Genomic DNA, 23,359 nt, shown 5'->3' on the forward strand with positions numbered 1-23,359 from the left:
AATCTTTCCCCTCTCAGCTTGAACCAATGCCCTCTGGATCTTGATTCCCTGACTGTGGGGAAGATTTATCCATTAATAATGGTGGGGAGAGTGTGGGTGGAGGGGCCTGTGGGTGGTGTGTGGGGGGGGGGGGGAGAGGGGTGTGGGGGGGGGGGTGTGTGTGTGTGGGTGGTGGGTGGGGAAGAGTGGGTGTGTGGGGAGAGTGTGGGTGGGGGAGGGGTGTGGGTGGGGAAGAGTGTGGGTGTGGGGGGAGTGTGTGGGTGGGGGGAGTGTGGGTGGGGGAGAGTGTGGGGTGTGGGGGGGGAGAGTGTGGGTGGGGTGTGTGTGGGTGGGTGGGGGGAGAGTGTGGGTGGGGGAGTGTGTGGGGGGAGGAGTGGGTGTGTGGGTGGGGGGTGGGGGAGTGTGTGGGGGGGGAGTGTGGGGGTGGTGTGTGGGGGGGGGAGAGTGTGTGGTGGGGGAAGACCAAGCTCTTTGGGTCAAGTGTTGTTCGGGGATTGTAGACGCTTTCTTGTGTTGCAGGTCTGGGATGTTCTGAAGGAGGAACCGGTGTGTAACTACCGGGGCCATGCGGGGAGACTTCTGGGGGTGCAGTGGTCACCGGTGGATGCGGACTGCATCTGGACAGGGGGAGATGACTTCACGGTGCGGCAGTGGGAGGTTTCGAAGCAGGAACACACTCGTCCACCAGCAGGTACCCACGTTTCCCACACGCCCACGCTCTCTCTTTGACGTTCCCAGCTTCCTGTGCGCACTGGTCCCAGACTCCCCACCATCGACTCCATCTATACTTCACGCTGCCTCGGGGTTTCGTGTATTATGAGCCGTTTTGGGCCCCGTATCTGAGGAAGGATGTGCTGGCGTTGGAGAGGGTCCAGAGGAGGTTTACAAGAATGATCCCGGGGATGACAGGGTTACCGAATGGTGTACGTTTGACGGGACTGGGCCTGTACTCGCTGGAATTTAGAAGGATGAGGGGACACATCATTGAAACTTACCGAATAGTGAAAGGCCTGGCTAGAATGGATGTGGAGAGGATATTTCCACCAGTGGAGAGTCTAGGACCAGAGGGAACAGCCTCAGAATAAAAGGACGTCCCTTTAGAATAGAGATGAGGAGGAATCTCTTTAGCCAGGGGGTGGTGAACCTGTGGAATTCATTGCCACAGACGGCAGTGGAAGCCAAGTCATTGGGTATTTCTTCAGGTAGAGATTGACAGATTCTTGATTAGTATGAGTGTCAGGGGTTGGGGAGAAGGCAGGAGAATGGGGCTGAGAGGGAAAGATAGATCAGCCATGATTGATGGGCTGAACGGCCTAATTCTGCTCCTGTTACTCATACTTTAGAACGTTCCTGATTTCTTGTGCACACTGGTCCCAGACTCCCCACCATTGACTCCATCTACACTTCACGCAGCCTCGGGAAAGCAGCCAACATAATCCAAGTACCTCATTGAAGACCCTCGGACTATCTTTAATTGGACTTGCATTATCTTGCATTAAAGTTATTCGCTATTCTGTACCCAGTGCACTGTGGACGGCTCGATCGTGATCATGTATAATCTGGATTGCACGCAGTAAAGAAGCTTTTCACTGTAGCTCGGTACTCGTGGCAATGAACTAAACCTTGATCCTGTATCTGTACACTGTGACTGTAATCGTGTATAGTCTTTGGTGGGTTAGCACGCAACAAAAAAGCTTTTTGCTGTACCTCAGTGCACGGGACTAAACTAAACTAGTTTTGAAATAGTGTTTTTTCCCCCCACAATTAGGAAAGAAGTATTCCGATCTGGAGAGGAAGAAGTTCAGCGGACTGAAATCCAAATCCAAGAAAGGGAAGAAAAGGTCGGAGGTGGGGCCGGTGGGTCAGGATGAGAAGGAGACTGTGGACCCTTCACCCCCGACCCCTGTGGACGCCGGAGTGCGGGAAGAGGAGCGGGAATGTCGAGGGGAAGAGCAATCCGTCTCCAATGGGGCCTCGTCTCAAGGTTTTTGTTTCTGTAATGAGTTCCTGGGCGGCGCAGTGGCGCAGCGGTGGAGATGCTGCTCTGTGCGGTCAGGGCCTGGAACATACTGCCAGGGGTGGTGGTGGAGGCAGGAACGATAGTGGTGTTTAAGAGGCTTTGAGATAGACACGTGGATATGGAGGGATATGGATCACGAGCAGGCAGATAATAGTTTCCAAATAGTTTCCAATAGTTTCCAAAACCTATTTTGCTTGGGCAGCTTTCAACCCAGAGCTATGAGTATTGATTTCTCTAACTTCAAGTAACCCTTGCATCCCCTCTCGCTCCGTTTCCCCCCCCCCCCTCCCCCGCCCCATCCCAGTTCTCTAACTAGTTTCACTCTTCCCGAGTGATTTTCCTGTTTGTATGCCTCTTTGTCACCTTCCCCTTGGCCAACAATGAACCGTTGTACATTTCCTTGATCATCGTCTGCCTTGATCTGTCCTTTTCACACCCTACATGCTCTTTGTACCCTTGCAAATCTCTAGTTTCCCTCACCCCTGACTCTCAGTCAGCAGAAGGGTCTGGACCAGAAACATCCCCCATTCCTTCTCTCCAGAGATGTTGCCTAACCCGTTGAGTTACTCCAGCATTTTTTTGGCTATTTTCTTTGAGAGTTGAGTATAGAGATGCAGCATGGAAACGAGCCCTTCGGCCCATCGAGTCCGTGCCAGCGAACATTCACCCAACCTAGCACTATCCTACACACCAGGGACAATTTACAATTTTTACCAAAGCCAATTAACCTACAAACCCACACGCCTTTGGGATGTGGCAGGAAACCGGCGCACTTGGGGAAAACGCACGTGGTTGCAGGGAGAACGTAAAAACCGATTACCGACAGCACCTATAGTCAGCATCAAACTCTAGTCTCTGGCGCTGTGAGGCAGCAACTCTACCGCTGAGCCCCAGGTTGATTTTGGTATCATGCTCAGCACAGACATTGTGGGCTGAAGGGCCTGTTCCTGTACTGTCCTGTTCCATGTTTACCGAGGTACAGTGAAAAGCTTTGTTTTGTATGCTAACAGATCAGATAATGCTATACATAAATACAATAGTTAAACTCAAGTACAACAGGTAGAGCAAAGGGGATGGTACAGAGTGCAGAATATAGTTCTCAGCTTTGTAGCGTTCTACAATGCTGACAACTATATTCTGCACTCTGTATCAGTATCAGTTCCAGAGACAAAGTCCAATGTCCGCAATGGGGTAGATGTGAATCGGACAGCACCTTAGCATATAGAGGGACCATTCAGAAGCGTGATAACAGAGGGGAAGAATCTGTTCCTGAGCCTGGTGGTGCACGCTTTCAAGCTTCTGTACCTTCTACCGGACGGGAGCGGGGGAGGAGAAGGAATGACCGGGGTGAGGTTGGATAATCGTGATGGTGGCCCAACTTTTGGAAGTACTGATTGGAAGGGATTTTTCAGTAATGTAAACGCTGTTGTTGGAATGTCGGATTAATGTGTCTCCCGTTTCATTCTGACAGCCCCGTTAGAGGATGCGGGATCTCGGGAAAACATGGAACACGCGCTTCCCAATGGCACACAATTGCCAGCGAGCCTGGGTCTTCAGGGAAGGAAGGACCGGCCAAAAGAGAGGAAGAGGGAGAAGCCAGGTAAAGCTTCTCTCGGTTTGGGATGTGCCCTGGGAATTGTGGTCCAATCGTGCTTTATTGTCAGGTGTTCAAACGCACAGTGTAATATTTTTATTTGCATGCAGTTCAGAAAAGTATTGCCTAATATATTACCGACACACAATCCCCGATGTAGTACAAATCTGTGAGGTGTCGCAGAGGTGAAGTTGCCGCCTCACAGCGCCATAGACGTGGGTTTGATCCGGACTACGGGTGCTGTCTGTACGGAGTTTGCAGGTTCTCCCTTGACCGTGTGGGTTTTTTCCCGGTGCTCCGGTTTCTTCCCACATCCCAAAGACGTAGGGCAAGTTAGTCGGCATGGAAGTTGTGGGGCCGAAGGGCCAGTTTCCACGCTGTATGACTCTGACTCCATTTGTTTAATTTGTCCCACGTATCTTCTTTAAACTTTGCCCCTCACACCTTAAAGCTATGCTCTCTAGTCTTTGACATTTCCAAATGGGACTAGAGTCGATGGGCATGTTGGTCAATATGGGTGAGTCGGGCCGAAGGGCCTGTCTCCGTGCTGTGTAACTGGGTAAATGATGACCCTGCCTGTGTGTTGCAGAGGCCATGGGGAAGAGGAAGAAAGGCCCCTCGCTGTTGCCGCTGAGCGCGGCCAATGATCACCGATGCAAGGAGGACCTGCAGGAGGACTGCGTGCACCTCGCCCGCATCCGTCACCAACAAGGTGCGTGTTCCCCGGCACGGCACGGGCTCGCAGGGCGCAGAGGCACAGAGGTCATTCAGCCCATCATGTCAGAGTTACTATCTGCTGAATGGCTCACATCATTCTGACATGATAGTCTGTCTGTCTAACTGTGTGTCTCCGTCCCCGTGTGTGTGTGTGTGTGTGTGTGTGTGTGTCTCTGTCCCCGTGTGTGTGTGTGTGTGCGTGCCTCTGTCCCCGTGTGTGTGTGTGCGTGCCTCTGCAGTGGTGTGTGTGTGTGTGAGGTCCTCTGTCCCCGTGTGTGTGTGTGTGTGCGTGCCTGAATGTCCTCACGTGTGTGTGTGTGTGTGCGTGCCTCTGTCCCCTGTGTGTGTGTGCCTCTGTCCCCGTGTGTGTGTGTGTGTGTGTGTGTGTGTGTGTGTCTCTGTCTGTGTCTCTGTCCCCGTGTGTGTGTGTGTGTCTCTGTCCCCGTGTGTGTGTGTGTCTCTCTCTGTCCCCGTGTGTGTGTGTGTCTCTGTCCCCGTGTGTGTGTGTCTCTCTCTATCCCCGTGTGTGTCCGTCCCTGTGTCTCCGTCCGTCCTGGTGCGTCCCCTGTTCTCTCTCTGTCTCTGCCGCCCCCTTGCCCTCTCGCACCATCTCCTGCCGCTCGGTGACCCCCATCCCCTCCCCGTGCCCCCCTGACGGTGCTGTGTTGTTGCCCCAGGGTGTGAGGGTGAGGCTGCCACTGGATCAGGCGACCGGGTGCAGCTCGGGCTGTTCGTGGACAGACCAGCGCTCCACCGCATGTTAGACGAGGAAGGTAAGGACCGGGGTTGTGGTGGGGGGGTGGGGGGTGGGAGAAACCGGCCCTGGGGGAGCGGCAGGCAACTCTGGCCCTCTGCCTGCTGGAGTGTGTGCGTCACCCTTCACGTTCCCATTGTATGGAGTTTGCACGTTCTCCCTGCAATCAGATGGGTTTCCTCCCACATCCCAAAGATGTGCGGGTTTGCAGGTTAATTGGCCCTCTGTAAACTGCCCTCGGTGTGTAGGGAGTGGATGAGAGAGTGGGATAACATAGAACTAGTGTGAACGGGTGATCGATGGTCGGCATGGACTCAAATGGGTGGAAGGGCCTGTTTCCATGCTGTATCTCTCAACTAAACTGAAACATAGAACAATACAGCACAAGAGCAGGCCCTGTGACCCACAATGTCTGTGCCGAACATGATGCCGTCCAACTCTGATCTGCCTGCCTGTGATCCGTATCTCTCCATTCCCTGCATATCCATGTGCCTATCCAAAAGATAGTTGTATGTGCCACCACTACCAACCCAGGCAGCCACCACCCACTGTGTAGAAACAATCATGCATGGTTTATCATCTTTAAACACTGCCCTCTCATTTTAAATCCTCGGACGCATGGAACTGAAAAGAAGGCACAAAGTGCTGGAGTAACTGGCCAACTGAGACACAGTGGCGCTGCGGGTAGAGCCGCCGCCTCACAGCGCCAGAAACCCAGGTTCGATCCTGACCTCGGGTGCTGTCTGTGTGGAATTTGAACGTTCTCCCCGTGACCTGATGGGTTTTCAGTTTCCGCATCCCAAAGGCATGCAGGTTTGTAGATTAATTGGCTTCTGTCAAATTGCAATTTGTCCCTCGTGTGTAGGATAGTGTTGGTGTACAGGGTGATCGCTGGTCAGCGCAGACTCGGGCCAGTTTCCGTGTTGTATCTCCAGCCTAAATCTCTGGGGAACATGGAGCTGTAACGTTTCAGGTCGGGATGCTTCGTCAGACAGATGTTTTGTGTTCAACAGCTAAGAACCACGCGGAGGCGGGTCACACGGACCTGGGCTATCAGCTGCTTCTGTGGAAAGGTGACGTGAAGGGAGCCTTGGAGACGGCCATCGAAAGGGTGGAGCTGAACGACACCTTGGTTGCCATGGCACCCATGGGTAGGTCCCCTCCCTCACGGCCGTAATTAGGTTTATTATTAAGGTTCAAGAGTAACTGAAGCAGAATGAGGCCATTCGGCCCATCATGTCTACTCCACCATTCAATCATGACTGATCTATCTTTCCTTCTCAACCCCATTCTCCTGCCTTCTCCCCATAACCTTTGGCACCCGTACTAATCAAGAACCTGTCAATCTCTGCCTTTAAAACTAAACGATGGCCTCCACATCCATCTGTGGCAATGAATTCCACAGATTCACCACTGTCTGGCTAAAGAAATTCCTCCGTGTCTCCTTTCTAAAGTTACGGTCTTTAATTCTGCAGCTGTGCCCTCTGGTCCTAGACTCTCCCACTAGTGGAAACATCCTCTCCACATCCACTCTATCCAGGCCTTTCACTATTCGGTAAGTTTCAATGAGGTCCCCCCTCATAGTCATAGTCACACAGCATGGAAACAGGCCCTTCGGCCCAACTTTCCCATACCGGCCAACATGCCCCATCTACACTCGTCCCACCTGTCTGTATTTGGCCCATATCCCTCTAAACCTGCCCTATCCATGTACCTGTCCACTTTTTATTTTAAACTTTTTTTTAAACATTGCGATAATCCCTGCCTCAACTACCTCCTAAGGCAGTGGTAGTTCTAAAGCACCTACCACCTTTTGTGTAAGAAAAAAGTTACCCCTTCGGTTCCTATTGAATCTTTCCACCCTCATCATAGAACTATGTCCTCTAGTTTTCGACTCTGTACAAGAGACTCTGTGTATCTCCCCGATCTATTCCTCTCTTGATTTTATACACCTCTATAAGATTATCCCTCATCCTCCTGCGCTCAACCTCTCCCTGTAGCTCAGGGCCTCGAGTCCTGGAACATTCTCGTAAATCTTCTCTGTACCCTTTCCAGCTTGACAACATCCATATTGTCGACTACCTGCATGGGATCCATATCCCTCCGATCCCTGCGTATCCATCTACTACACCCTGCTGCATCCCCACTTCAGGTCCCCTACCTCTGACCCACTGAAAAACTCCCCTCCCCCTCCCCTAGGGTTAGGTTTGTTATTGTCACATGTGCCGAGCTACAGTGAGAAGTTTTGTTTTGCATGCTATCCAAATAGCTCAGATAACACAATGCATAAATACAATCAGGTCAAACTCAAATACAATAGGGGAAGATGCAGAGTGCACAATATAGTTCTCAGTATTTTAGCGCATCAGTTCCATAGGCAGGAACAGTTTCAGCATGCAAAGAAAAGCTTTTCACGGTACCTCAGGGCACATGACAATAATAAACTAATCAAAGACTTGTCCCTCTCCCACCTTGGTCATTCCTCCTTCTCCCGTCCAGCAGAGGGTACAGAAGCTTCTGCTGGAAGACAATCAAAACCAATGAGGAAAATAATCAAATGTCTTGAACAAGTGTCAAGCCGCACGTTGGCGCAGCGGTAGAGTTGCTGCCTCGCAGCGCCAGAGATCCGGGTTCGATCCTGACTATCGGTGTTGCCCGTACGGGGATTGGACGTTCTCCCTGAGCTGGCATGGGTTTCCTCCGGGTGCTCCGGTTTCCTCCCACACTCCAAAGACATGCAAGTTTGTAGGTTAATTAGCTTTGGTAAAATTGTAAACTGTTGTCGGGTAATGTTAGTGTGCGGGGATCGCTGGACGGCACGGACTTGGTGGGCTGAAGGGCCTGTTTCCGTGCTGTGTCTATAACGTAAACTAAACTATACGTGAGGATAACTAAAGTGAACGATATGCTGTCTGGTGTGGACGAGCGCTCTCACTGGGATCTCCGCTTCTTGTGCTTACAGCTGGGTATGCCGTTTGGGTGAGAGCAGTGGAGGCTTTTGTGAAGCAGCTGTGCTTCCAGGAACATTACGTTAAGGCTGCCACCCTGCTCCTGTCTTTACACCGCGTCTACGAGGCAGTGCGCTTACTGCAGTCCCACCAGCTCTTCCGGTAAGACCGCAATGTCCTTCCATCACGGGCACAAAATGCTGGAGTAAAACAGCGGGGACAGGCAGCATCTCTGCAGAAAAGCAATAGGTGACGTTTCGGGGTCGAGAGACACTTCTTCAGACAGAGTCAGGCGGGGGGGGGGATGGAAACTAGAGGTATTGAAAGGTACAAAGAACAAAAGAATGAAAGGTATGAAAAACACATCAGAAGCCGGCAACGATGATCAAGGAAAGGTTACGCCCACAATGGTCCATTGTTGGTTGTGGGGAAGGTGATAACAAGTTATACAACAGTGAAACTAGTAGTACAACTAGGGTGGGGGATTGGGGGGGAGAGGGGATGCAAGGGTTACTTGGTGAGAGAAATCAATATACAAACCGCTGGGTTATAAGCTACCCAAGCAAAATATGAGATGCTGTTCCTCCAATATGCGCTGAGTGTCACTCTAACAGTGGAGGAGTCACAGGACTGAAAGGTCTGTGTGGGAATGGGAGGGGGAGTTTAAGTGTTTGGCAACTGGGAGGTCTCGTAGGCCAAGGCAGACTGAGCGAAGGTGTTCAGCGAAACGATCGCCCAATCTGCGCTTGATGTCTTTCGACCGCTGAGCACAGTATCAGTATTCAACGGGTCAGGCAGCATCTGTGGAGGAACGGCATGGTGGCACTGCGGTAGAGTTGCTGCCTCACAGTGCTGTCTGTACAGAATTTGTACGTTCTCCCTGTGTCCACGTGGGTTTTCGGTGCTCCGGTTTCCTCCCACGCCCCAAAGAAGAGCAGGTTTTGTAGGTTAATTGACCCTCTGTAAATTGCCTCTAGTGTCTCGGTACTAAACTAGCAGATTACTAACGTTGGTGATGGGGGAGCGTGTCCGTGGGGGGGTGGGATTCCACGCTGCATCTCTAAACTAAAACAAAACGAGACGTGGTTCCTGTTTCCCCAGGTCTGTGTGGGTTTTCTCCGGGTGCTCCGGTTTTCCTCCCACCCATCAAAGACGTGCAGGTTAATTGGCTTCTGTAAATTGTCCCCGGTGTGCAGGATGGAACTAGTGTATGGGTCAGCACGGACTCAGCGGACCGAAGGGCCTGTTTCCACACTGTATATCTTAACTATACTGAACTCGGCCCAGGTTGCACGACATTGCGGAGAGTTGTAGATGTAGCCCAGTCCATCACACAGACCAGACTCCCCACCATCCTCTCCATCTCCACTTCACGCTGCCTCGGGAAAGCAGCCGGCATAATCACAGACTTCTTCTCCCCGCTCCCGTCCGGCAGACGAGACAGAAGCTTGAAAGCGCGCGCCACCAGACTCAGGAACAGCTTCTACCCCTCTGTTATCAGGCTTCTGAATGGTCCTTCCATAATCTCGAGTACTGTCCGATTCACCGTTATCCCATTGAGGACATTGGACTTGTCTCTGGAACAATGCATTACATAAATGCAATCAAGTCAGGCTTCACGTACAATAGACACAGCAAAGGGGGAGATACAGAGTGCAGAATGCTGTATGACTCTATGATTATCTCCCACGTAATGCTAACCCTCTCCCCGTACCTCCTTCTCTCTCCATCCCCCTCTTTCTCTGTCTCTCCTGTCCCCTCTCTCCCCCAACTCTAGTTACCTGGCCATGGACTCTCCGTTCGATGCGGCCAAGGTGCTGGCGAGGAAGGGTGATGTGGCGTCGCTGGGCGCAGCAGCCGAGGTGGCGGCGGTCAGTGGTGAGGGGGCGCTGGCTAGTCAGCTCCAATCCCGCTGTGCCCTCGACCTGGTAGCTCAGCGAGACTGGCCAGGGGCTCAGGAGGTGGTGGGAGCCAGTGAGACCTTGCTGGTAAGTGGTGGTGGTGGTGGTGGTGGTGGGGGGTTATTACAGTGGTACAGGGGTCATGTTTAGGTTTTTAGTTTACGTTGATAGTTTTTGGTGTTTTTTTAGATTTAGATGTTTAGTGTTCGGGTTTCAGTTATAGTCTCCAGTTGTTAGTTATAGGTGTTTAGTATCGGAGTTTAGTTTTGGAGTTTTAGGTTGTAGGGGTTGTAGGTTGGTGTGTTTAGTTTATGGTGCACGCTAGGCTGTATCGGCTGTAACAGCCGTAGGTAGGTACGGGTTTGGGTGGCTGGTTTTTGGTTGGGATTTGCGAGTTGTAGATTTTGAAGCAAGAGGATTGACAAAGTGCGAACAGTAAGGGGAGTGGGAGGGGAAAGATCAGTGGAGGGTTGACCAGGGCTTGGGGTGATGGAACAGAGAGGGGGCTGTGGGCAGAAGTGGGAGGTGGGACGTTTTGTGGAGGTCACCGTGTTTGTGTGGTGACGGTGCGTTTGTGCATGAGTCTGACGGTGCCCGTGTTAGGCGTGTGTGTTGACTGCGTGTCTGACTGTGTGTGTACGCGTTCCCCAGGGACTGCGTTTGATGGTGTCTATGTTTGAGTGTGTGTTTGGGCGTGTGTTTGGGTGCATGTCTGACTGTGTGTGTGCGTGTTCCCCGGGGCTTCCGTTTGGCGGTGTCTGTACTGACGGTGTCTGTGTTCAGGCTTGTGTCTGGGCCTGCGTTTGACGGTGCCTATCTTTGGGCCTGTGTTTGGGTGACGTTGTGTGTGTGCGTTCCCCAGGGCCTGCGTTTGGTGCTGTGTACGTTGGAGCTGCTGTGCCGGCAGTTGGATCGGCGCGGGGCGGTGACGTGGAGGAGCGTGTCAGTGCCGCGCTACCACGGCTGGAGCGGACCTGGCGAGGGGAGTGAGAGGCCGGCGGTCAGTCTACTGGACGCGGTCCTGGCCGCCTGGCGGGACGGCTTTGACGTGACGATGATCGACCAGGAGCGGCTACAACAGGCTCGCCGGCAGCTCAGCGCCACCGAGCACGCTGAGAGCACGGCCAACACACCGCCCAGACTGGTAAACCCCTCTATACTGCCCCGTCTCTCTCTCTCTGTCCTCCCCTTCCCTGTCCCATTCTCCCCCCCCACCTCCCACCCTGTCTACCGAGACTCCCATCCCCTCACGAGATCTTCCCAGGAGATCACACCCATGGCAGCTGCATTCAAGGAGGTACGTGGATACCGGTGGTGGGCATCAGCCGTGCTGTCCTGCAGAGGATGCCCAGCTTCTACTGGGACCGGCTGAGAGTCTGGAACTTGGTTGCCATCACCGCCGGCGGTCGGCAATGGCCCGGTCGTGAGAGTGTCCGGCCCTTGTCCCGCCCCACCGGGTGTCGGGGAAGTCCCCCCCTCAGCCGGAAGTACTCGTCGAACCCAGGCACCGTAATCCCTCCCGGGAGCCGGTCCCACACAGCCTTTCATTTCCGGGACGGCTGGGCACCGCGTGGTGTGGAGGTCATCCTCAATAAGGATTGTAATATAGTTGTATAGCAGTTTATTTAGTATATTTGTTTGTCTTGTATTATGGTGGTGGGTTTTGTTTTGATTTATTTTGTACAGTAAATATTATTACCTGGTGATCTTGCTCATGCTCTGTCCCGGGAACAGTCCACAGACCCCTCCCTTCTTCCCCCCCCCCCACCTCCCAGAGTCTCTTGGGTCCCTCAGTGACCACGATGGAGGGATAAACCTTGCCCCTCCCGCTCAGGGTTAGTGTGCGGCACGGTGGCGCAGCAGTAGAGACCCGGGTTTGATCCTGACTGCAGGTGCTGTCTGTACGGAGTCTTACGTTCTCCCCGTGACCACGTCAGTTTTCTCCGGGTGCTCCGGTTTCCTCCCACGCTCCAAAGGCGTGCAGGTTTGTAGGTTAATTGGCTTCGGTAAAATTATGAATCGCCCCTAGTTTGTAGGATAGTGTTAGTGTTTGGGGTGATCACTGGTTGGCACGGGCCGAAGGGACTGGTTCCGTGCTGTTTCTCTAAAGTACATCCCCCGGCCCCTCAATCCAGGCCCTGGGTTTGGAGACGTCGATAGCAGAGATCCCTCCAGTAACGAGGCCCATCTGCCCATCCCACAGCTGCTGTTCCACCTCTCGCACGAGGTGAGCGTGTCGCTGGTGTGTGCGCTGGTCTCGGCGTACGGAGACTCGGTCACCGCACTGCTCCACGTACTCGTCCGCTGTCTCCGTGCCGGCAACTTCACCCTGATGCAGGACATGGGCAACATGCTACTGCCGACCGGTGAGTGAAACTTGCTCCCCGCTCCGTTGCACACTCACAGAGTGAATCTCACACTCACTCACACTCTCACAGTGAATCTCCCTCAAACACACGCACGCATGCACGCACGCACATGCACACACAGCGAAACTCCCTCTGCACTGTCGCACACTCGCAGAGCGAACTTCACACACACACTCGCAGAGTGAATCTCTCTCACACACACACACTCGCAAGTGAATCACGCACACGCGCACAAACACACGCGCACGCACACACAGAGTGAACCTCCCCACACACAAACCGTAGATTGATTGAAGCTCTCTCTGTACCGCACCGTCCTGGTACTCACTCCTCCCGGGGCCAGGCACACGCACACAGAGTGGAGAGACCCCCGCACTGTCCCATCCTGCCACTTCTTCCAGGAGAACTTGGGTAGGTGATGTTTCGGGTCTGGACCCTTCATCAGAGGAGGAGTAATTGATTAAAGACAAGTTCCCAAGTAAAAGGACTAGAACTAGTCCATTCGTCCCATGGAGTTGACTGCCATTCAATCATGGCTGATCTCTGCCTCCTTATCCCATTTTCCTGCCTTCTCCCTATAACCCTTCATACCCATTCTAATCAAGAATTTGTCTATCTCTGCCTTAAAAATATCTACTGACTTGACCGCCACAACCCCCTGTGGCAATGAGCTCCGTAGATCAACTACTCTCTGACTAAAGAAGTTCCTCATCACCTTTCAAAATGAGCGTCCTTTAATTCTGTGGCTATGACTTCCATTCCTAGACTCCCCCCATCAGTGGAAACATCCTTTCCACATCCACTCTATCTATGCCTTTCATTATTCTGTAAGTTTCAATGAGGTCCCCCCTCAACCTTCTAAACTCCAGCGAGTACAGGCCCAGTGCTGTCAAATGCTCATCATATGGTAACCCACTCATTCCTGGAATCTTTCTTGTAAACCTCCTCTGGACCCTCTCCAGAGCCTGCACATTCTTCCTCAGATATGGGGCCCAAATTTGCTCACAGTACTCCAAATGGGGCCTGACTAGCACCTTACAGAGTGTCAGCATTACATCCCTGTTTTTGTATTCCATCCTCTTGATATAAATGCTAGCATTGAATTTGCCTTCCTCGCTACCGATTCGACTTGCAAATTAACTTTTTGGAAGTCCTGCACCAGCTCTCCCGAGTCCCTTTGCACCTCCGATTTCTGGATTCTCTCTCCATTTAGAAAATAATCTAGGCCTTTATTCTTATTACCAAAATGCATGACTGCACTTTGCTACACTGAATTTCATCTGCCACTTCTCTGCCCACACTCCAAACCTGTCTAACTCCTTCTGCAGAGTCCTTGCTTCCTCTACACTGCCTGCCCCTCTGCCTATCTTAGCATCATCTGGCCACAAAACCTTCAATCCCCTTTTCCATATCATTAATATACAACGTGAAGAGAAGTGGCCCCAGCACCGGCCCTTGCGGAACTCCACTAGTCACTGGCAGCCAACCTGAAACAGCACCTTTTGGTGCAACTCTTTACCTTCTGCCATCCAGCCAACCCGCTATCCATGCTAGTAACTTCCCTTCAATACCCTGAGCTCTCATCTCAGCCTGGCATGGAGCACTTTATCGAAGGCCTTCTGAAATTGTAGGTAAACAACATCTACAACCTCCCCCCTGTCGGTCCTGCTATTAACTTCCTCAAATAACTCTAGCAGGTTCATCTTCTCTTCACAAAACCATGCTGACTTTGGCCTATTTTATCGTGAAGGAAGTTCACTGGGTAACATCTTCCTTTATGATTAACTCAAATCTTACCAACCACTGAAGTCGGGCTAACCGGCCTATAGCTTCAGTTCTTCTGCTTTGCTCCCTTCTTGTACAGCGGGGTAATATTCGCAATTTTCGAATCCTCAGGAACTACTCCTAACTCCTAGTGATTCTTGAAATCACCAGACAGAGAGAAGAGAGAGACCGTCAGAACAAATGGTCGAAGCGGAATCGGTGGGCCGAAGGGCCTATTTCCGTGCTGTATCTCTAAATTAAAATAGAATACTTTAGTGGTTTTGAAAGATGTTTATGTGGTTTGGAAAGTAATCTTTTGATCTCTTCTTTTACCAGGGCCAGAGTTTATCCCTGATTTGGAGGCCAAGCTGACCTCTGACCCCCTTGGCCTAGCTGCCCTCCAAAGCCTGCGGGCCTTCCTGTGTTACAGCCAGCTGTATGAGCTGTGGTGGAAGCTGGGGGCGGAACGTTCCAGAACCGGCGCGGAGGAGGGGAAGGACGAATGCCAGGGGGACAAGGAGGGAGGAGGTGGGCCCAGCCTCAGGATCTCAGCCTTGGAGCCTCTGACCGAAGCCCGGTCGCGCCTGGCCGGGTCAGGCTGCCTCCTGTCTGTGGAACATGCCAAGCTCCAGGCCCTGGACAGACGGGCAGCTGAAATCCAGCGAGCAGTGGCCGCGCTGGTCAACGTCCACCTGAGACAGGTGGCCCACGGGCCCGCGCTCGGGACTGGGCCTGAAGGTGGCCCTGAGGCTGAGGTCAAGCCTGAGCCTGAACTGGAGAGTGAGGCTGGAGTTAGGTCTGCATCCCCAACTAGGCCTGAGCCAGTAGTTAGACCTGAGGCTAAGCCTGGAGTTGGCCTCGATCCTGAAATGGTGAGAGAAGCTGGAGTTATCACTGGGCCTGTAGTTAGGCCCAAACTGGAAACCGAGCCTGAAGTTGGGCATGATCTTGGGGCCAGGCCTGAGCTTAAAATAGTGCTTGAGGTGAGTCCGACTTCCACTGATCCTAGAGTTGGGTCCGACCTTGCCCAGACTGATCCTGAAATGCAATGTGAGATGGGACCTGAACCGGAGCCCACAGTTAGGCCCAAAACTGGGCCTGATCTTGGGGCCAGGCATAATCCTGAATTGGAGAGCGAGGCTAGAGTTAGGCCTGAATGCGAGACGAGGCCTGGGGCCACAGTTAGGCCCGAACCTGTGATTGAGCCTGAAGTTAGTCCTGAAAATGAGACTAGGCCCGAAGAAGAAATGGAGAGCGGAGCTGGAGTTAGGCCCGAAACTGAGCCTGGAGATGGACACGATACTGGGGCCGAGCCTGACCCTGAGGCTAGGTCCGATGCAGAAAAGGTGCCCGAGGCTGGGCCTACAACCAGGCTTGAACTGGAAGCTGAGGTTAGGCCGGAACCAACGCTCGAGAATGGGTCGAAGGACACGTCCGAAGAAACAGCCTCCTCGAGACAATGTGAAGGCGATCTTACGTTATGGTAATAAACCGTGTGGAACAACGGTGGGCGGGTTAGTGGCGCAGCGGGTAGAGCCGCTGCCTCATAGACCCGGCGGCTTTGTGTGTGTGTGTGCCTGTGATGGTGTGTATGGGGGTGGTGTCTGTGTGTGATTACCCCTGCGATGGTGTGTATGGGGGTGGTGTCTGAGATTACCCTTGTAATGGTGTGTGTGGGGAAGGGGGTGGTGTCTGTGTGTGTGAGTGGGTGATTACCTGTGTGGTGGGGATGGGGCTGGTGAGTGTGTCTCTGTCTGCCTGTGTGTGGATGATTACCCGTGTGTTGTTGTGTCTGTGTTGACTCTCCACGTTTCTCCGGCAGTGCGGAGGGTCCGGGCTCGATGGTGAGTCTGACGCAGGAGTTACAGCGCGTGTACAGAGAGCGGGAGACCATCGCAGAGATCGTGAAGGTGAGGGGGTAGGGACCGGGTGGGAGGGGGGGGGGGGTGGAGTGTGTTCCCCGCCTGCTACCTCCTATAATTTTTAATTTTACTGTATTATACTAAACTACATACCATACTAATCTATATGCTACACTGTACTAAACCTCCATACTACACAGAAGGGCCTGTTTTCCACGCTGTATCTCTAGTCTAATGTGTCTCTATGGGATTGCAAGCCCTCCTTTCCGCGATGAAAGCACTGACTGCCTCCCCTGTTGTCTTCTCTTGCAGCTCCACCCCTTCCCTGACGTGTCAGAGTGCTGCCTCCTCATCCTTTCCCTCCACTCCCTCGCCCCCTCCCTCCTCCCCCCCGACCTGCCCTCCCGCTCCCTCTCCCTCCTCCGGGATCACGGCTCTGACCGGGAGCGACACTCCGCCATCAGGATATCCTGTCCGGATACCGTCTGATGGGAAGGGAGACCACCGGCGTTCCCGGGTGCTCCGTGCCGGATATCGTCTGAGACGAAGGGATGGAGACTGCTGCTCCCGGGAGTTCTGCTCTGGACATTCCATCCAGATACCATCTGAGGCGCTGGGGAGCGACACCGGCGTTCCCGGGAACTCCAAGCATCCGGATATTCTGTCTGAGGCAAAGGGGGAGAGGGTCCAGTGTTCCCGGGAACTCTGCTCTGGATATCCTGTCTGGATACTGTCTGATGGGGAAGGGAGAAAGTGACCGGCGTTTCCGAGTGTCTGGAGCGCCGGATGGAGGGATCATGCTGGGAATCACGGAGTTACACGGCACCTCCATAGAGACGAGGGGAGGGGGTGGGAGAGAATGTGAGCTCTCTGTGTACGGGCAGGGACACAGAGACAGACATACAGACAGACACACACAGAGACAGACGCACACAAACGGAGACACAGAGGGAGAGATGCACACACACGTACACTTCCCCCTCTCCTCTGGATCCGACCATTCCGCAGTGGGATTTTCGCGCTAAAGCTCGGCAACACCGCTCTCGCTAACAGCCCGGTCCCGCAAATGTGCCGTTGGACACTGGCTGCAGACACACTGTGGATGTGAGTCTCATCCCCTCCCCTCCCCCTGCTCTCGCACCTCTGGGGCTGACTTTCCCCGAGAGTAGAATTCTCCCCACGCTCCAAGGTATGAACCTCTCCTCCACAAGGTTTGGGATCGCTCAGGAATCTCACTCACTCCAATCCACACCCTCACTGTTCCTCAGACTGAGCACACACGCCCATGCCAAAAGAAGACACAAAGTGTTGGAGTAACTCAGCGGGTCAGGCAGTATCTGGAGAACACGGATCTGACTGTTTCGGGACACTTCTTCAGATTGTTGGTGTGGAGAAAGCTGTAAAAGAGAACTCATTTTTTGTCCTGCCCCCTCATCTCTCCCACCTATTTTCTCCCCCTCTCTCCACAATTCAGTTTGACGAAGGGTCCCAACCCAAAACCTCATCTATCTATCCATGTTCTCCAGAGATGCTGCTTGACCCGCTGAGTTATTCCAGCACTTTGTGTCCTTTTGTGTAAACCAGCATCTGCAGTTCTTTGTGTCCCCACTTATCCCAGAGGACCTGGCTCTCCTGAACCCCCAATAGACATTCCTCCTTGGACCTCACTCCCCCCAGCCCTGCCCTTTCCATGGGTTACGGTGCCCTTACCAACATCTAGAGAGAGATAGAGAGGACCATCTCTCAGATAAATCCCTGGAACCACCCTCTCGTTGGTCAGAAGGAGTGCAGTGGTCAAGATCTCTGCAGATCAGCCAGCAAGGAGATACTTGGGAGATGGCTGCCTCTGGTCTTTCAGCAGAAGATGGAGAGGCTCATTCTCTGGAGATCTCTGGTTCTCTCAAGGGTGATGGTTGCCTCTGGTCCCTCAGTAGCAGACGGAGAGCCATATTTATGAACCACAGCGATGTTGAGGATGAGGGAGCACCGTGGATGCCTGTCCTTGGATATTAAACTTCTCAACACCAATAGTGGACCAAGCAGATACTGTGACTGGAAGCACATCCGTGGGTTTAAAGACTATCGTGTGTTTTTGTTTCCCCTTTAATACACTAGTCCACTTTCAATTAAGGTTAACTTTGTACACGGGCCGGCTATGTGTTTTCAGATTTGTAACCATAATCCTGTTTTTATACAATAAAAGTTCCTGCACATCACCTGTAGCTTTCTGGTCCGTTCACGGTTCGCTGGATGATGGTGACGGAGGCGACGGCAGCAACTGGCCATTATGTTCAACTGCAGCTTGGACTTTGGGAATGGCGCCAAAACCTGGGACTGTGGGCTACTGCTATGCATTATCTACTGAACCAGCACAGTGGCGCAGCGTTAGAGTTGCTGTCTCACTGCGTCAGAGACTCAGGTTAGATACTGACTGTGGGTGCTACCTGCATGGAGTTTGTACATTCTCCCAGTGACTGCGTGGGTTTCCTCCAGGTGCTCTGGTTTCCTCACACACTCCAATGACATGTGGGTTTGGAGGTTTGGTAAAAATTGTAAATTGTCCCTAGTGTGTAGGATAGTGCCAGTGTACGGGGTGATCGCTGGTTGGCGAGGATTCGATGGGCCAAAGGGCCTGTTTCTGTGCGGTATCCCTAAAGTAAACAGGTTAACTGGAGATTGTAATTGTGTGTGGCAATGGTTCAAGAGTTCTTTATTGTCACCTCTCCACTGCACAGGGAAATTCTTGTACCCGTCGCCATATTTTGGCCCAATTTACAAGATGTCCAGTCCACGCGCTCGATGTACTGATGAGGCAGGTACGATCGCACTTTTTAAGAAACATTTGGACGTGTACATGGATGCGACAGGTTTAGTGGGATATGGGCCAAACGCAGGTGGGTGGGGCATGTTGGTTGGTGTGGGCAAGTTGGGTCGAAGGGCCTGTTTCCACGCTGTATGACTGACAGTGGCGCAGCGGGGAAAGCCGCTGCCTCACGGCACCAGACTCAGGTTTGATCCTGACGTCGGGCACGGCGTTTGGAGTGCACGTAATCATTGTGACCACGTGGCCTTCCTCCCACATTCCAAAGAAGTGCAGGTCTGTAGGTTAATCTACCTCTGTAAATTGCCTCCTAGTGCGTAGCGAGTGGATTCGAAAGTGGGATAACATAGAACTAGTGTGAACGGGTGATCAATGGTCGGCATGGACTTGGTGGGCCGAAGGGCCTGTTTTCGCAATGTCACTAAACTAAGTACCCACTTCTATACCTTTGGCACAAACTATCTTCTGTGTGAAAAGTTGTCCCCAAAGTCTCTCTTGGATCTCTCGCCTTCAGCTCTGTTTTGTTTAGAGAGACAGCACGGAAACAGGCCCTTCGGCCCCACACCGACCAGCGATCCCCGCACATTAACACTATCACCCTGAACCCAATTTTTACGTTTACCAAGCCAAATACAAACATGTGCGTCTTTGGAGTGTGGGAGGAAACCAAAGATTCTCGGAAAAAACCCACGCAGGAATGTACAAACTCCGTACAGACAGAGCCGGTAGTAGGGATTGAACCCGGGTCTCCAGTACTGCATTCGTTGTAAGGCAGCAACTCTACCGCTGCGCCACCGTGACTGCAAGCTATCCAAACAGATAAGATAATACTACACATAAATACGCCTGGACCCTCTCCAACGCCAGTACATCCGTCCTCAGATATGCGGCCCAAAACTGCTCACAATATCCCATCTGTGATCTGACCAGTGCCTTATAAAGTCTTTAGCAATAAAAAATTCTACTAAGAATAAAGAAGGTGACGGAGCAGAAATGTGCAGTCAGGTGTACAGTACACGGTGATGGGTAGGTCAGAGTACAACAAACCCAGGCACTCTGCGATCTACTGCTTCACTGCTCTGCCAAATGCTGTTACAGGCTGAAGGGAAGATCAAGGCAAGATTCATTGCAACCTGTTGGACAAAGAACCTATTGAGGAAACGGGGGCAGCTTGGCACCAGAGACGACGCGTAGCTGGACAAATACACTGCAGATGCAGAAACACTCGCCCACCACTAGAGTGGGGGAGGGAGGCAAGGGATTGGAATGTTGTGTGGAATGAATGATTGGGGTGGTCGTAATTAAACGCTCCCCGGGCTCCATCTACACTTCACAAGGCCACCAGCAGAATCAAGGACCAGTCTCAGTTCAGTTTATTGTCACGTGTACCGAGGTACGGTGAAAAGCTTCTGTTGCGTGCTAACCATTCAGCGGAATGACTATGGTAGTAGCGAGCGGTCCGAAGAAGGGTCCCGACGCGAAACGTTAGCCCTTCCTTCTCTCCGGAGATGCTGCCTGTCCCGCTGAATTACTCCAGCTTTTTGTGTCTTTCAGCGAAACGATTATACATGATTACAAGCATTTAGACTTTAGAGATACATACAGCAGCGGAAATAGGCCCAGACACAGAGAGCATAGAAACGTAGAAAATAATTGCAGGAGTAGGCCATTCAGTCCTTCGAGCCTGCACTGCCATTCAATATGATCATGGCTGATCATCCAACTCAGTATCCTGTACCTGCCTTCTCTCCATACCCCCTGATCCCTTTAGCCACAAGGGCCACACCTAACTCCCTCTTAAATATATCCCTCTTAAATATACCAGAAAGACAATATATGATTACAATCGATCCATTTACAGTGTATAGATTTATGATAAGGGAATAAATAATGTTTAGTGCAAGGTAAAGTTAGCAAAGGATAGTCAGAGGGTCATCAAAGTGGTAGATGGTAGTTCAGCACAGCTCCCACAAACCAACCTCCCTTCCATTGACTCCATCTACATCTCACGCTGTCTCAGCAAGGCCTCCAGAATAATCGAGGACCAGTCACACCCCCGGTCACTCCCTCTTGTCCCCTCTCCCATCAGGCAAGAGGTTTGTTCGCTCGTGTGTCAACGATGTAGTTCGCTGTTGGCTTCTGTCGTCCAACATGTTGACAGAATTGGTTGCCTGATGCGTCACAAAGTGCATCGCGTCGTCGCTTCCAGGGATCGCTACGAGGAGGCTTCTGTCACAATCCCCAGGCAAGAGGTACAGAAGTGTGAAAACACACGCCACCAGACTCAGGCACAGTTTCTTCCCAGCTGTTATTAGGCAACTAAAACGTGCTGTCACCAACTGGAGAGCGGTTCTGACCTCCCATCTACCACATTGGACTATCTTTAATCGGACTCACCAGGGACTAACTTTACTGTACTACTCTACTGCTTTTCTTACATTTTTTATTGCTGTTTTTTTTGTTTTTTTTCTCCCTTTTTCCTTCCGCCCACAATATTTAATATGTAAAAGAATATGTGATTCTGTTCCATTATGTTTGTAGTTTGTTTGGTTGTTTGTTTGTTTGCCTTTTTGCACAAAGTCCGCGAGCATTGCCACTTTTCATTTCACTGCACATCTCGTATGTGTATGTGACGACTAAACTAAACTTGAAACTTGACTTGACTTTACTGGACTTGCACGAAACATTATTCCCTTTATCCTGTATCTGTACTCTGTGGACGGCTTGATTGTGATCATGTATAGACTTTTCACTGAATGGAACAAAAGCTTTTCACTGTACCTCAGTACACATGACAATAATAAACTAAACTAAATTAATTGGGATTTCAAATTCCACTCCAGGCAACTTTTTTGTGGTAGGCGCTTGGAACGTGCTGCCAGGAGTGGTGGTTAAGGTATATACAGTATGATAGTGGAGTTTAAGAGGCTTTAAGAGGCACATGGATATGCAGAGAATGGTGGGATATGGTCTTGGCATCATGTTCGGCACGGACATTGTGGGCCGAAGGGCCTGTTCCTGAGCTGTGCTGTTCTATCTTTTATTACCTTTGAAAGCCCTCCCCCACCCCAGATTTTCCACACATGCAGGGGGGCACAGTGGCACGCGGGTAGAGCCGCTGCCTCACAACGGCAGAGAACTAGGTTCGTTCCTGACTTTGGGCGCTGTGTGGAGTTTACATGTTCTCCTTGTAAGTTGGATGTTCAGCTGTGATCTTATCAAATGGATAAGCAGATTAGGGCTGAATGGCCTGTTCCTGTACTCTGCTTGTTTGAAAAAAGACATAACAAGTTTTAGAGTTTAGAGATACCGCACGGAACAGGCCCTTCAGCCCACCGAGATCGTCCCGTACACTAGCACTATCCTACACACTAGGGGCAATTTACAATTTTTACCAAAGCCAATTAACCTACAAACGTATATGTCTTTGGAGTGCAGAAGGAAACCGGAGCACCTGGAGAAAACCCACGCGGTCGTAGGGAGAACATACAAACTCCATACAGGCAGTACCAGTAGTCAGGATGGAACCTGGGCCTCTGGCGCTGTGAGGCAGCAACTCTACCGCTGCGCCACCGTGCCGCCCCTAAATTGATAAATGAAATTAAGACTGGACTAAGGTCAGGGGGCAGAATGTTTCTCAGGAAGCAGGTAGCAGATGGAGTGGTCCATAGAGGTAAAGTGTCCATTACACTGAGCAGTGTCCATGGTTGCCGTGAAAATACAAAGATCAGCCAACATCTAATAAATAATCCAACACAGAGATTATTGGAGCTGTAAATTAAATGGAGACAGTGGAATAGTCATTCCTGGGCACTTGAGTTGTGGAACCAGGCTGCGATGCAACCAGCCAATATGCTGTCCACTGTGCTCCTGTAGATGTTCAAGAGTATTTGCTGACATTACAAATCTCCTCAATCTTGTATACTAGAAGAGACATTAATGGGCTATCCTTGTGACTGCATCAACGAGCTGGGTTCTCTCTGCCGCAGTTCCATAGAAATTTATGTATAGTATACATTTTTAAATGTTGGGAGTATTGCTCGCTATTTGAAGTGTTGTGTTCAGTTCTGGTCGCCCCATTACAGGGTGGATGTGGGGGCTTGGAGAGGGTGCAGAGGAGGTTTTCCAGCATGCTGCCTGGATTAGAGGGTTTCAGTTACACGGAGAGAGAGGGTGGACAGACTTGGGATTGTTTTCTCTGGTTATGGGGGAGACCTAATAGATGTAAGTACAATTATGAGAGGCACAGATAGGGTAGACAGTCAGAAACATTTTTCCCCAGGGTGGAAATATCAAAGACTAGAAGTAACATCTTTAAGCTGAGAGGGGCAAGTTTAAAGGAGATATGTGGGGCTAGGTTTTATACACAGTGGGGAAGGCAGATACCACCTTTAAGAGGCCTTTGGATAGGGACGTGGATATGCAGGGAATGAAGGAATATGGATCATGGGCACTCTCTCTTTCTCCCTTTCTCTCGCCCCTCCACCCTCTTTCCCTCCCTCCCTCTCCCTCCCCCTTTCCCTCCCTCCTCTCTTTCTCTCTTCCCTCCTCCCCTTTCCTCTCTCTGTCTCTCTCCCCCTCCCTCCTTCTCCCGATGTCCTTCCCAAAG

General features: G+C 51.7%; 1 protein-coding gene across 1 annotated transcript in view; it reads left to right on the forward strand.

The window, feature by feature from the left end:
• The window catches only part of gemin5 (gem (nuclear organelle) associated protein 5), a 35,593-nt gene extending 17,448 nt beyond the window's left edge, over positions 1 to 18,145 (forward strand). The window contains exons 15-27 of the mRNA XM_055642508.1: positions 520 to 691; positions 1,769 to 1,984; positions 3,492 to 3,620; positions 4,204 to 4,326; positions 5,009 to 5,104; positions 6,099 to 6,236; positions 8,048 to 8,195; positions 9,811 to 10,021; positions 10,797 to 11,078; positions 12,138 to 12,300; positions 14,404 to 15,550; positions 15,890 to 15,977; positions 16,242 to 18,145. Of these exons, the coding sequence (XP_055498483.1) occupies positions 520 to 691; positions 1,769 to 1,984; positions 3,492 to 3,620; positions 4,204 to 4,326; positions 5,009 to 5,104; positions 6,099 to 6,236; positions 8,048 to 8,195; positions 9,811 to 10,021; positions 10,797 to 11,078; positions 12,138 to 12,300; positions 14,404 to 15,550; positions 15,890 to 15,977; positions 16,242 to 16,418 (3,090 nt within the window). The 3' untranslated portion in view covers positions 16,419 to 18,145. The remainder of the gene's footprint in view (positions 1 to 519; positions 692 to 1,768; positions 1,985 to 3,491; positions 3,621 to 4,203; positions 4,327 to 5,008; positions 5,105 to 6,098; positions 6,237 to 8,047; positions 8,196 to 9,810; positions 10,022 to 10,796; positions 11,079 to 12,137; positions 12,301 to 14,403; positions 15,551 to 15,889; positions 15,978 to 16,241) is intronic.
• Positions 18,146 to 23,359: the final 5,214 nt, after the last annotated feature.

Source organism: Leucoraja erinacea, chromosome 11 (genome assembly GCF_028641065.1).
Source record: "Leucoraja erinacea ecotype New England chromosome 11, Leri_hhj_1, whole genome shotgun sequence".
NCBI lineage: Eukaryota > Metazoa > Chordata > Chondrichthyes > Rajiformes > Rajidae > Leucoraja > Leucoraja erinaceus.